Below are 12818 nucleotides of genomic sequence, written 5' to 3' on the forward strand. Positions count from 1 at the left end.
AGAAACGAGAAAAGCTAACTCTGTCTTAGAGGCAGGGAAGCGGACAGTGTAGCGTTTAAACCAAAAAGTGCCTGAGAAGCTGAGAAGAGGTCTCAATCCATTTAGAAGCTTATTTTACTAGGTTTAAGAACATGCCTGGTAGAAAGAAACACAGAAAAACTTACTGTCATCTGTTCATTTCTCCAAAGGTAATTTTGAGGGCTTCGCTATTTAAAGGGGAAAAGCAGACTAGTCGGGGAGGGAAAGAGGAGAGTTTGGTCACATTACTGAACCCACATGTTGCAAGAGAAAAAGGAGCAGGTGGGGGAATAATCAATGATGTATTCATCTTGTGCTCAGTAAATCGGCACTTTTCATAGGATAAAATGAATATACAGTAGCAAGCTGTGAAGATATCTGGCCTTTTATCTGTAGCTAGGAACAGAAGGAATGGCAGTTTCTTGCATGACCCTGCTTTCAGCTTAATTGTTTTCCTTTTAGAATAGTGAATTGGGGTCGTGAGACTTTATTTTCCTTTCACAAGAGCTTTTCAAGGAAAGATATGAAAAAGAATGCCACTTGAAGGGCATGGCCAGGAGTAGAGTGGCAAGAAAGAAAGGGCATTCTAGACGGGGCGTGGTGGCTCACTTTGGGAGGCCAAGGTGGGCAGATCCCCTGAGGTCAGGAGTTTGAGACCAGCCTGGCCAACACGAGGAAACACCATCTCTACTAAAAACACAAAAATTAGCCAGGGATGTGGCGGGTGCCTGTAGTCCCAGCTACTCAGGAGGCTGAGGCAGGAGAATCACTTGAACCTGGGGTGGGGGCGGAGATTGCAGTGAGCTGAGATCATGCCACTGTACTCCAGCCTGGGCAACAGAGTGAGACTCTATCTCACAGGAAAAAAAAGAGGGAGAGAGAGAGAGAAGAACTATGCAAATTCTAACTCAGGGATCAGCAAATTACAGCTGAGGGCCACAGCAAGCCTGCAGTCTGTTTTTCAAATACAAATAATAATAACAAAATGAAAAGAAAATTAGCCAGGTGTGGTGGCGTGCACCTGTAGTCCTAGCAATTCAGAGGACTGAGGTGGGAGGATCGCTGGAGCCCAGCAGTCTGCGCTTGCAGTGAGCTGTGATTGTGCCACTTCACTCCAGCCTGGGTAACAGAGCAAGACCCAAATAAATAAATAAATAAATATTTGTTGGAAGAAGGAAAGATTTAGAGACATTTTCTTCCAAATCCTGCAACTTGTCGGGGTTGGTCCAAATAAACAAATAATGTTTTACCCTCTATGAGACTTTGGGACTCTTAACTTCCTGCGACTCAGCGGTCATAACCAGTGAGTATCATTTACTGGGGCAAAAGGAAGCTATGTGGAAATGACTCCTCTGGAAACTTCCGATACCAACACAGACGCCCTAAAGTCTGGTTTATCCAGCTCAAAACCACAGGGTTTTTAAGATTTATTTTGGCCCCAAAGGTACTTCCTAATCCTCAGGCGATGTGATGTAACTTACATGGCATTTCTTTGTTAGGTTGGCTGATTCTGTCATCCCAGAGGTGATCAACAATAGCTAGGCAGAAAAGGTACAGCAAAGGAAAAGCGGAACCACGTGTCTGATGGCAAAAGAGGGGAAGCAGTTCACTTTTCTCATAGCAATTTCATGAGTCAGCTGACCTGAGATACATACGTCCACTCTCATGAGATTTCTTGAGCTAGGAAGGTGGTAGGCTTACGGCACGTAGGGAACTTCTACGGCTGACTGGTGTGGGATACCTGTGCCACAGGAATGCAAGGGCCATTGCTTCTTCCAGGTATGTGTGACCGTAACAATGACTGAGTCTTAATCTATCCCCCAAACAGGGGCCACTTGGTTCAACAGTTGGTTATTTTCTCCTCCTCTTTCTTCTCTGAACACTCTCACCTTTTCCCTTTGGACTGTGGTTTCCTTCCTGACCAGCCTATTCAAAATATGCTCTCAAATATCCCTAAAATGTTCCTTACCCAATCTAGTAGGTTGGGTTTTCATTTGTTTCATTTGTTTGTTTTGTTTTGGTTTTTGAGACAGAGTCTCCTTCCGTTGCCCAGGCTGGAGCGCAGTGGCACAATCTTGGCTCACCGCAAACTCTGCCTCCCGGGTTCAAGCGATTCTCCTGCTTCAGCCTCCTGAGTAGCTGGGATTACAGGCATGCACCACCATGCCCAGCTAATTTTTGTGTTTTTAGTAGAGACAGGGTTTCACTACTTTGGCCTGGCTGGTCTCGAACTCCTGACCTCTGGTGATCTGCCCGCCTCGGCCTCCCAAAGTGCTAGGATTACTGGCATGACCCACCGCACCCAGCCTCTAACAGGTTGTTCATCTTCCTCTCGGTGAGATTTGTTTTCTAATTGATATCCTCTCCTTCCTGATAACTTCTGCAACCTAGCCCCACCCTGTCTTTTTTCCTTTTTCTCCTGCTATTGTGTCTTCTTCCTCCTCTATCATTTTTCTGTGCTTTATCATTATCAAGAAAATTAATGGTAATTTTATTATTAACTTTAGAGGTCATTATATTAAGTGAAATAACTCAGACACTAAAAAACAAATACCTCATGATCTCGTTTATCAGTGGGAGCTAAATAATGTGGACACATGGGCATAGGGAGTAGAATGATAGACAATAAAAACTGGGACCACTTTGGGAGGCTGAGGCAGGTGGATCACGAGGTCAAGAGATCGAGACCATCCTGGTCAACATGGTGAAACCCCGTCTCTACTAAAAACACAAAAAATTAGCTGGGCATGGTGGCGCGTGCCTGTAATCCCAGCTACTCAGGAGGCTGAGGCAGGAGAATTGCCTGAACCCAGGAGGCAGAGGTTGCGGTGAGCCGAGATCGCGCCACTGCACTCCAGCCTGGGTAACGAGCGAAACTCCGTCTCAAAAAACAAAAACAAAAAAAAAAACTGGGACGGCTCAGGGAGTAGAAGGGGAGTGGAAAATGAGAAGTTACCTAACAGGTATGATGTAGATCATTCGGATGATGGATACTCTAAAAGCCCTGGCTTCACCACTATGCAATCTATGTATGTAGCAAAATTACACTCGTATCCCATAAATTTATGCAAATAAAATAATAGCAGCCAACACTTTCAAAAACTCACCATGCATCTCTCAGGTATTGATCTGGCATTAATCTGTTGCATCATCACAGTAGGCTGGGGTGGGGACACTCGCTATCCTCACCTTACAGATGAGAAAACTGGCACACAGAGAGATTATGTTATTTGTCCAACACCACACAGCTGGCAAACAAATAACAGAGCTGGGTTTTGAACCCAAACCATCTGTCTCCAGATGTTTGCTATAGTGCCCCGCCCACAGGATTCTTCCTGGGGTCTTCTGTTTTTCTACTCCTCCTCCCTATAGGAATCTCATAATGCCATGGCTTCCCCCACCATCTCTGTACAGATGAAACCCCATTCATCTTTCCAGCTCCAGATGAATTAACATTATTGATAGTCGCAATATCAATCAAAGCTTACATTTATTAAGCAGCTACTTTAGCCTGGCATTAGGCTTAAATTGCTTTACATTGTCACACAGCATCTCTGAATTATAGATAAGAAATTGCACCATAGAGAGATATATGAATTGCTCAAAGCCTCACAGTTATTCTGCTGCAGAGACAGCTGATAGACAGTAAATTCTATTGAAATAATACAAGCTACCCTTGAATCCAAATGTCATGTCTCCCTCACCTTTGCAACCCCTAGCATAGCATCTTATATATAAGAGGAGTTTCAGTGTATGTGGAATCAAATGTGAAAGAAGCCTGCTTTCTGGCAACTGGAGACGGAGTCCTCAACACTTCTGAGGTGGATTACTAGTGAATTTCAGTTATCCAAGAACTCTTAGTCCACATCACTGGATGGTACAGGCAAGGGCGATGATAGGAACACTGGGTCAAGAATTAGGATTCTAGGGTTGGGCATGGTGGCTCATACCTATAATCCCAGAGCTTTGGAAAGCCAAGGCAGGAAGATCGCTTGAGCCAGGAGTTCAAGACCAGACTGAGCAACATAGCAAGACTGTGTCTCCACAAAACATCTTTTAATTAGCCATGCTTAGTGGCATACACCTGTAGTCCCTGGAGGCTGAGGCGGGAGGATTGCTTGAGCTCAGGAGCGCAAGGTTACAGTGAGCTGTGATTGCATCACTGCACTCCAGCCTGGGCAGCAGAGCTCAGATGATAACAGAGGCAGCTAGCCAGAGCAATTAGGCCAAAAGACAGAAAGGAAAATCATCCAAATCAGAAGAGAAAGTCAAATGGTGACAGAGGCAGCCGGCATCAGTGGAGGGCTTTCTGCCTGACGTTGTGCTCTACACAGTCCCGTGTTTAAGTCAGCTCCAAAAACCCCACACAGTAGGTCATATTGCCACCCTATTTCACATAAGGAAACTTAGAGAAGTTAAACAACTTACCCAAATTTGCCCGATAAGTGTGCCAGCCCCTTAACCCCAGGGGCCCTGTTTCCTCGTCTACAAAATGAGCCAGTGGATGGTTGCTAAAGTTTCTTAGAACTCCGGGATTCCGACACACCGATGACTCTGCAGAAACCCTAACCGAAGACAGGTGCCCAGATTAGTGAGTACAGGCTTGCTGGCTAAGGACTAGTCTTTTTGTTTTTTTTAATTATACTTTAAGTTCTGGGGTACATGTGCAGAACATGCAGGTTTGTTACACAGGTATACATGTGCCATGGTGGTTTGCTGCACCCATCAAGCTGTCATCTACACTAGGTATTTCTCCTAATGCTATCCCTCCCATCCCCTGACAGGCCCAAGTGTGTGATGTTCGCCTCCCTGTGTCCATGTGTTCTCATTGTTCAACTCCCACCTAGGAGTGAGAACATGCAGTGTTTGATTTTCTGTTCCTGTGTTGGTTTGCTGAGAATGATGGTTTCCAGCTTCACCCATGTCCCTGCAAAGGGCATGACCTCATCCTTTTTTATGGCTGCATGTCATTCCATGGTAAATATGTACCACATTTTCTTTATGCAGTCTATCATTGATGGGCCTTTGGGTTGGTTCCAAGTCTTTGCTATTGTGAACAGTGCCACAATAAACATACGTGTGCACGTGTCTTTATAGTAGAGTGATTTATAATCCTTGGATGGTGCCCAGACTGCCTGCGTTTTAGGAACAGGTAACACTATTCAACCATATGGTTTATCAGTTGACCCCGTGAGCTGGTCATCATTTGGGCAGGTGTAAGGTTTGTGTGGCTGCTGCACTTCATGTTTACACAAAAGAAGAAAGGGCCGGGCACAGTGTCTCACACCTATAATTTCAACACTTTGGGAGGCTGAGGAGGCAAGACCACTTAAGGCCAACAGTTCAAGACCAGCTCGGAAAACACAGTGAGACCCAATCTCTACCCCAAAAATTTTTTTTTAATTAGCCATGAGTGGTAGCTCATGCATGTAGCCTAGAAGTTCAAGGCTACAGTGAGCTATGATTGCACCACTGCACTCCAGCCTGGGCAACAGAAAGAGAACCTGCCTCGAAAAAAAAAAAAAAAGGAGGAAGAGGACTTTAAAGGAAACATCAGCCTGACATTAAGCACAGCTGAGACTATTCAAAATGTTCTATGAATGCAATTGTGTAAGTAACTGATCACAAACCAGACCTGGCATCTTCTTGGGGAAAGAGTGAGAAGTCTGGGAAGATAAATAACAGCCCCCCAAGGATGTCCACATCCTAATCCCTGGAACCCGTGAATATGTCACCTTACATGGTAAAAGAGAATTTACAGATGTTGATTAAGCTAAGAATCTTGATATGGGGGTAGTACCCTGTTGGGAATGGGTTTGGAATGTCTGGAAAAGTCCACACTGAGACAATGGATCACTCAGCAGGGCTAGTTTACTTCCTGCAGAAAGGGTGCCACTCGACGGCAGTCTTGCCACAAGAGCACACCTGCACAAGGAGACGGGGACCTTTATAGTTCACAACCTGACGCAGCCGCCCTACTGCTGTGTCCAGTACCATTGGCGAGAACGGGACCGCACATTCTATGCTTGACCCGATTGGCTAAAGAACTTGGAAATTTACTGAATAGATAAGGGGAAACAAGATGAGGAAGAAGACAAAGAAAAAGAGGAAGCTAGGCAGGAGAAGGTCAGGAGGGTTTCCAAATGAGGAATGGCATACACCAGGGTTTGGAGTTGCCCAGTCCTGTTCAGACATGCTGGAGCAAGTCAGCATAGCTGATTTAGAGAATATATATACATGGGTATATGCTTATGCTAATAGCAGATGATGGCCATAGAGCAAGAGGTTGTCACTCCTTATAATGTAGTCTAAGATATTAACTTTGAAGAACTTTCCCATCTCTCACATACCCTGAATTTTCCAGGGGAGCCTAATATAATAATCAGAAAGGTCCTCTTAAGAGGGAGGTGGAAGATCAGGAAGAAGAGAATATGCCGTGCTGCGGGATTTAAAGAAGGAAGGGTCCATGAGCCAAGGAATGCAGGCAGCTTCTAGAAGCTGGAAAAGGCAAGGAGACAGATTCTCCCCTAGAGCTCTCAACAGGAACGAGGCCTGCTAACATTCTTGGTTTTCACCTATAGAGGCTGATTTAAGACTTCTGACCTCCAGAACCGTAAGAGAATAAATTAGTGCTGTTTTAACCGATTACATTAATGGTAACTTGTGATAGCAGCCATTGGAAATTTATACAAAGGGGTCCAGAAAGATTTAGATTGCTCCCATTGCCATCCTTGAAGACTCACACAGCTAGCCCCTAGGGCCTTTTCTCCAAAATCCTGCAATTCATCTGCACTGCCTGAAATGACCAAGTCACATATCACTCTCTACTGGACTTCGAGGCTCTGGTGAGATCTGGTGAGTGGCATCTGCTGGAGGAAAAAGGACAAGTCACTGTCACAATAAACGTGCCAACCTACAGTGTCTACAATCTGAACAGCACTTCCATGCATGCAGTGCCCTGTGGGATTTCTAAAAGAGAGGCCATGTGGTGTAATGGGTTATCAGCTAGAATCTAGAACCCGTGTTTAACCTCAGCTCTGCCACTGACTAGCCCCAGTGAATGGGCCAAGGTTACTTACCCTGTCTGTGCCTCCATTTCTTAATCTGAAAAATGGGGATGATGCCAATAGCACTTTCCTGCTAAAGTCTTTGCAAAGCTGAAGTAAGTTCACTTGTGTAAAGTGCACAGTATGTAGTAAGGGCTCACTTTATCTTAGACATTATGGAAGTAGAGTTGAGACCTTTGCTCAATTCCCTCACAAAGGAAATTTTCTCTCCAGGACATTAGTGAGCAATGGGGAGTGAGTGTTTAAGTTAAACAGAAATCCTGGAGCTCAAAAATGCAATTGACAAACTGAAAAATGCATCAAGTGTCTCAACAGAAGAATTGATCAAGCAGAGGAAAATTTATCAGCTCTAAGGCTATTTGAAAACACAGTCAGAAAAAAAAAAAGAAAAAGTGTTTAAATGCTAATGAGATATAGAAAATAGCCTTAAAATGGTAAATCTAAGAGTCACTGACCTAAAAGGGGGAGTGAACAAAGAGATAAGGATAGAAATGTAAACCGAAAATAGAATTCTAAGCCCTGCGACCATCTGAATGGACCCCTCCTCTGAGCAAGGGCATTCTAAAGCTAAGCTGAAAAACTGGCTCAGGCCATGCTAGAAAGTGAGAGAGAGTGGGACATGCCTCTTTATACACTCCTCCCTTTTGGAATTACTGATAATTCCAACAAACTCTTTAAGTCTGACAAGAAACATTTATAATCTATTCTCTCTGAAGCCATTACCTGAAGGCTTCACCTGTGTGATAAAACCCTGGTCTCCACAACCCCTTTATCTTAACCCAGACATTCCCAAGTCTTTAGACAATAACGTAATTCTTTCAACAATTGTCAATCAGAAAACCTTTGAATCTGTCTATGACCTGGAAGCCCAACTTCCAGTTGCCCCGTGTTTCTGGACAGAACCAGTGTATATCTTACATGAATCTGATTGATGTCTCATGCCTCCCTAAAGTGTTTAAAACTAAGCTGTATCATGTGCACCTTGGGCACGTGTTCTCAGGATATCCTGAGGGCTGTGTCAAAAAAATCTCTTCAAATATTTTGCAGAGTTTGACTCTTTTTGTCACAGAAGTTTTGCTCAGAAAAATAATGACAGAGAAGTTTGCAAATCTAGAGAAAGAAATTTATATCCACATAAAAGGTCCAAGATCACCAAGAACATTCAATTAAAATAAGAACACTCCAAGGCATATAATAATTCAACTCTCAAAAGTTAAGGACAAAGAAAGGACCCTAAAAGCAGCGTGAAAAAAAGAAACAAATAACTTGTAAAGAAGATCCAGTATATCTGGCAGCAAACTTTTTAGTGGAAAACTTGTAGGACAGCAAAAAGCAAGATATATTCAGTGGTATCAAGGTCTAGCTTTTGGGTTTTTTTTTGTTTTTGTTGAGTCAGAGTCTCGCTCTGCCTCCAGGCGGGAGTGCAGTGCCACTATGTAGACTCACTGCAAGCTCTGCCTCCTGAGTTCAAGCCATTCTTCTGCCTCAGCCTCCCGAGTAGCTGGAACTACAGGTGCACGCTACCATGCCCAGCTAATTTTCATATTTTTAGTAGAGACGGGGTGTCACCATATTGGCCAGGCTACTCTCGAACTCCTTATCTCGTGATCTGCCTGCCTCAGCCTCACAAAGTACTAGGATTACAGACGCGAGCCACTGCGCCCGGCCGAGTTCTAGTCTTATGAAATGAAGAGTTATGGAGATGGTTGCACAACACTATGAATATACTGAATTCCACTGAACTGTACACTTTAAAGTGGTTGAGAAGATAAATTTCATGTTATGTGTATTCAATCATAACTTTCAAAATGGGGAATAAAATCAGTAAGCAAGGTCGATTTTACTGTCACATTAATAGGCAAGACATAGGGATGCTTGCATTATATTTTATTCAGAAAAAGTCCCACCCGCTCCAAGTCTCGCTCTTAGCCATCAGCTGCCACATGTCCCTGCTGAGCCTTGTCTGGGCAGCCACAAGGTCCCTTCCCCACCTACTCTAGACTCAAACTCAGATCTTCTCTCAATCCTTCCAACCCCAGTTCTTTAACATGCACAGGAATCAAATAGTTCACTCTCATCTACACCCATGACCCTATTTGGTAGACAAAGACCCTTTTGTTACCAGGACCCACTTCTTAGGGGATAACCAAAGTTGCAAATCAGGTTGTGAGTCACCAGACCTACATTTCAACCAGTGCACACCACAAGACCATGGTGGTTGTTTATGCTGAAATATTCCACACCACTTGTAAATAATCATTGCCCGGAACCAGTTCATGGGACACTCCTGTCAGCCCAGACCTTGCTTGCAGACTCCACCAACCTCAAAATTTAGCAGCCAAAAGGCTAATGCCTGGTGCATCAGAGACTATCTCCAGTGTTTATTCTGGTTTGTCAATTCCTGCACCTTACCAGTTGTTAAATATTTTTAATACCATTTTTACAAATGGCAAATGATTCTATAAATAAGTATTCTAGAACCACCCAGCTGAGCCCTTCTCAGATTCTTGACACACAGAAGCCATAACAGAATGAAAAGAAGGTACAGTGAGAACAAGTGATCAGAGTGATGGAGGATTTATTAGGAAGATGAGAAAAGCAGTCCATCTGTCCAGCATCTTTGGGTCTTTGCAGAAGCAGGAGCATGACTGATGACACCACCTGATGTTGGAAAGGCATGGGAAAGAGCAAAGGGCTCTTTATATCCCCCATCTAAAATGTGTTTATCCCTCATCTAAAATGTGTTTCTAGAAATAATATCCCCCATCTAAAATGTGTTTCTAGAATCTTACTGGTCTCTTCTAGGAAGGAATAATTTGATTCTTCTCCACTTGGATCTGAATGAGCTTGTAACTTGTTTGTAACCAAGGGAATATGATAAAAGTAGTGCTGGGTGACTTTCAGGGATGGGTGTCAAGAGGAGATGCAGCCTCGTTGGTGGGACACTCATGCTTAGAGCTTCGATGTGCCATGAAAGCAGCCTGCTTCAGGTCTCCATGTTGGAAGGAAGCCCAAACAAGCCCACACCCTCAGACAACAGGTGAAGGGACAGCAATGCCCAGCTAGTTCTCAGCTGTTGCAGCCCCATCCACTAACTGACTACAATCATATGAGACCTTCAAGCTAGATCCACCCAGCTGAGCCCTTCCCAGATTCTTGAACCACAGAAACCAAGAGTGATAAGCAAACAAACGTTCTTTCTCCTTTGATTCAAGAGGTATATATGCTTGTTTGTTACATGGATATTGCATGCATAATGGTGAAGACTGGGCTTCTGATGTACCATCACTCAAATATTAAACATTGTATGCAATAGGTAATTTTTCAAGCCTCACCACCCCATATCCTCTCCTCTTTCAGTGGCTTAAAACAACATTTTGTTGAGTATGAATATCTATTAAAGAACTAAAAACAGAACTGCTGTCAGATCCAGCAGTCCCACTACTGGTTATCTACCCCCACCCCCAAAAAAAGTAAGCATTGTGCTGGGCACACTGGGCTCATCCCTGTAATTTCAGCACTTTGGGAGGTTGAGGTGGGTGGATCACTTGAGGTGGAGTTCAAGATCAGCCTGGCCAACATGGTGAAACCCCCTCTCTACTAAAACTAGAAAAATTTGCTGGGCATGGTAGCCAGCATCTGTAATCCAAGCTACTCAGGAGGTTAAGACAGGAGAATCGATTGAACCTAGCAGGCGAAGGTGACAGTAAGGCAAGATCTGGAGCGCCACTGCACTCCAGACTCAGTGAACAAAAAGAGACTCTGTCTCAAGAAAAAAAAGTCATTGTATCAAAGAGACACCTGCACTCATATGTTTATGGCAGCAGTGTTCGCATTAGCCAAGTCATGGCTATTGCAAAGTCCCCAGAGTCTGTTGTCTCCATCTTCATGCCCAGGTCTGCCCATTGTTTAGCTCTCACATATAAGTGAGAACATACAATATTTGATTTTCTGCTTCTGACTTAGTTCACTTAGGATAATGGCCTCCAGCGCCGTCCATGTTGCTGGTAAGGCCATGATTTCATTCTTTCTTATGGCTGCATAGTATTCCATGGTGCATATATACCATTTTCTTTATCTAGTCAACTGTTGGTGGACACTTAGGTTGGCTCCACGACTTGCCTATTGTGAATAATGTTGCCGTAAACATATGAGTGCAGGTGTGTTTTTGATACAATGATCTCTTTTCCTTTGGGTAGTTACCTGGCAGTGACATTCCTGGGTCCAACAGTAGTCCTGTTTTTAGTTCTTTGAGAGAGCTCCATACTCAACAAAAATGTTTTTGTAAGCCACTACATTTTGTGATTTGTTACACAGTGATAGATAACTAACACACGGTCCTTGGGAAATTTCTTTGAATCATTCCTCAATTGTTTCATGTCTCTCCCTTCTGTTTCCCATCTATTCCAGCCCTTGTCTTTCTGCTGAGCTTGTTTGGAGCTGTGATTCAGAAAACCAAAGGTGAGTGCTCAGAGCCAGAACAGAAAAGCTGTGGACCAAGGGCTGGACCTGGGGCCACCCACGTTCTCCAATGGGCTAGATAAAAGTGCCTGTTCTGAGAGTGAGATTTGGGAAGCCTTGCTCCTGTGTTTTATTATTGGCTTGCTTAATTGATCATTATATTAAACATGAATAGCCCTTCATTTATCTTTTTTTTCAATTGTAATTTGTCTGTTTTTGCTAACCACAATGGGTATAATGTCGAGCTAGAAGAGTAAATAAAACACACAAAGTCTCATGAAGTAGACATCCTAGTTGAGAGACAAAGCAGTGGTAATCTTTATCATTCTGATCATAAACAGTCAACATATAATGAACAAGATCGTTTCTGTTTAATGTTACTCCCCCGGACTCTCTCACTAGATTCTGATTCATCAGGTCTAGGGTGGAGCCTAAGAATCTATTTTTTTCTTTTCTTTTTTTGAGAGAGAGCCTCACTCTACCACCCAGGCTGCAGTGCATGGCACCCTCTCAGCTCACTGCAAACTTTGCCTCCTGCATTCAGACAATCGTCGTGCCTCAGCCTCCTGAGTAGCTTGGACTAGAGGCACACACCACACTGGGCTAAGTTTTGCATTTTTTGTAGAGATAGGGTTTCACCATAACACCCAGGCTGGTATCCAACTCCTGGCCTCACACCATCTGCCTACCTCAGCCTGCCAAATTACTGGGATTACAGGCATGAGTCACCATGCCCGCCCTGGAATGAGTGTTTAGTGGGTACAGAGTTTCAGTTTTACGAGATGAAAACAGTTACGGAGATGGTTCCACAACATATGAATGTATTGAATTCCATTGAACTGCGCACTTAGTAATGGCTAAGATGGTAAATTTCATGTTATGTGCACGTTACCATAATCTTAAAAAAAAAAGAAGACATTCATGAGCAAGGTAGATTTTACTGGCCCACTCGCAGGAAGGATGAAGGGGTATTTGCATTACAGGGCATGCCACGTTTCACTGCAAATAATTTCCATCTGCTTCAAGTATCACTTTATAGCCACCAGCTGCCACATCTCCTCTCTGCTGAACCTCCCCAGACAACCCCAACTCCCCTTCCCAGAGTTCTGGAGGCCATAAACAGCCTGCCTGAGGTCGCCATGTTGGAAGGAAGCCCAAACTAGCCCACGCCCTGAGACTACATGAAGGGACCACTTGTGCCCACCCTTCTCTGACTTAGTATGGCCTCGTCTTAACTTGATTACATCTGTGGAGACCCTGCTTCCAAATAAA

General features: G+C 43.9%; 1 protein-coding gene across 1 annotated transcript in view; it reads left to right on the top strand.

Annotated features, from left to right (window-relative positions):
* The first annotated feature begins 1628 nt into the window (after window positions 1–1628).
* The window catches only part of ADGRE3 (adhesion G protein-coupled receptor E3), a 56732-nt gene continuing 45542 nt past the window's right edge, over window positions 1629–12818 (top strand). Inside the window, exons 1-2 of the mRNA XM_021676170.2 lie at window positions 1629–1797; window positions 11496–11546. Of these exons, the coding sequence (XP_021531845.2) occupies window positions 1773–1797; window positions 11496–11546 (76 nt within the window). The 5' untranslated portion in view covers window positions 1629–1772. The remainder of the gene's footprint in view (window positions 1798–11495; window positions 11547–12818) is intronic.

The sequence above is a fragment of the Aotus nancymaae genome, unplaced genomic scaffold (assembly GCF_030222135.1).
Source record: "Aotus nancymaae isolate 86718 unplaced genomic scaffold, 86718_ANA_hifiasm-v0.15.2.pri h1tg000028l, whole genome shotgun sequence".
Taxonomy (NCBI): domain Eukaryota; kingdom Metazoa; phylum Chordata; class Mammalia; order Primates; family Aotidae; genus Aotus; species Aotus nancymaae.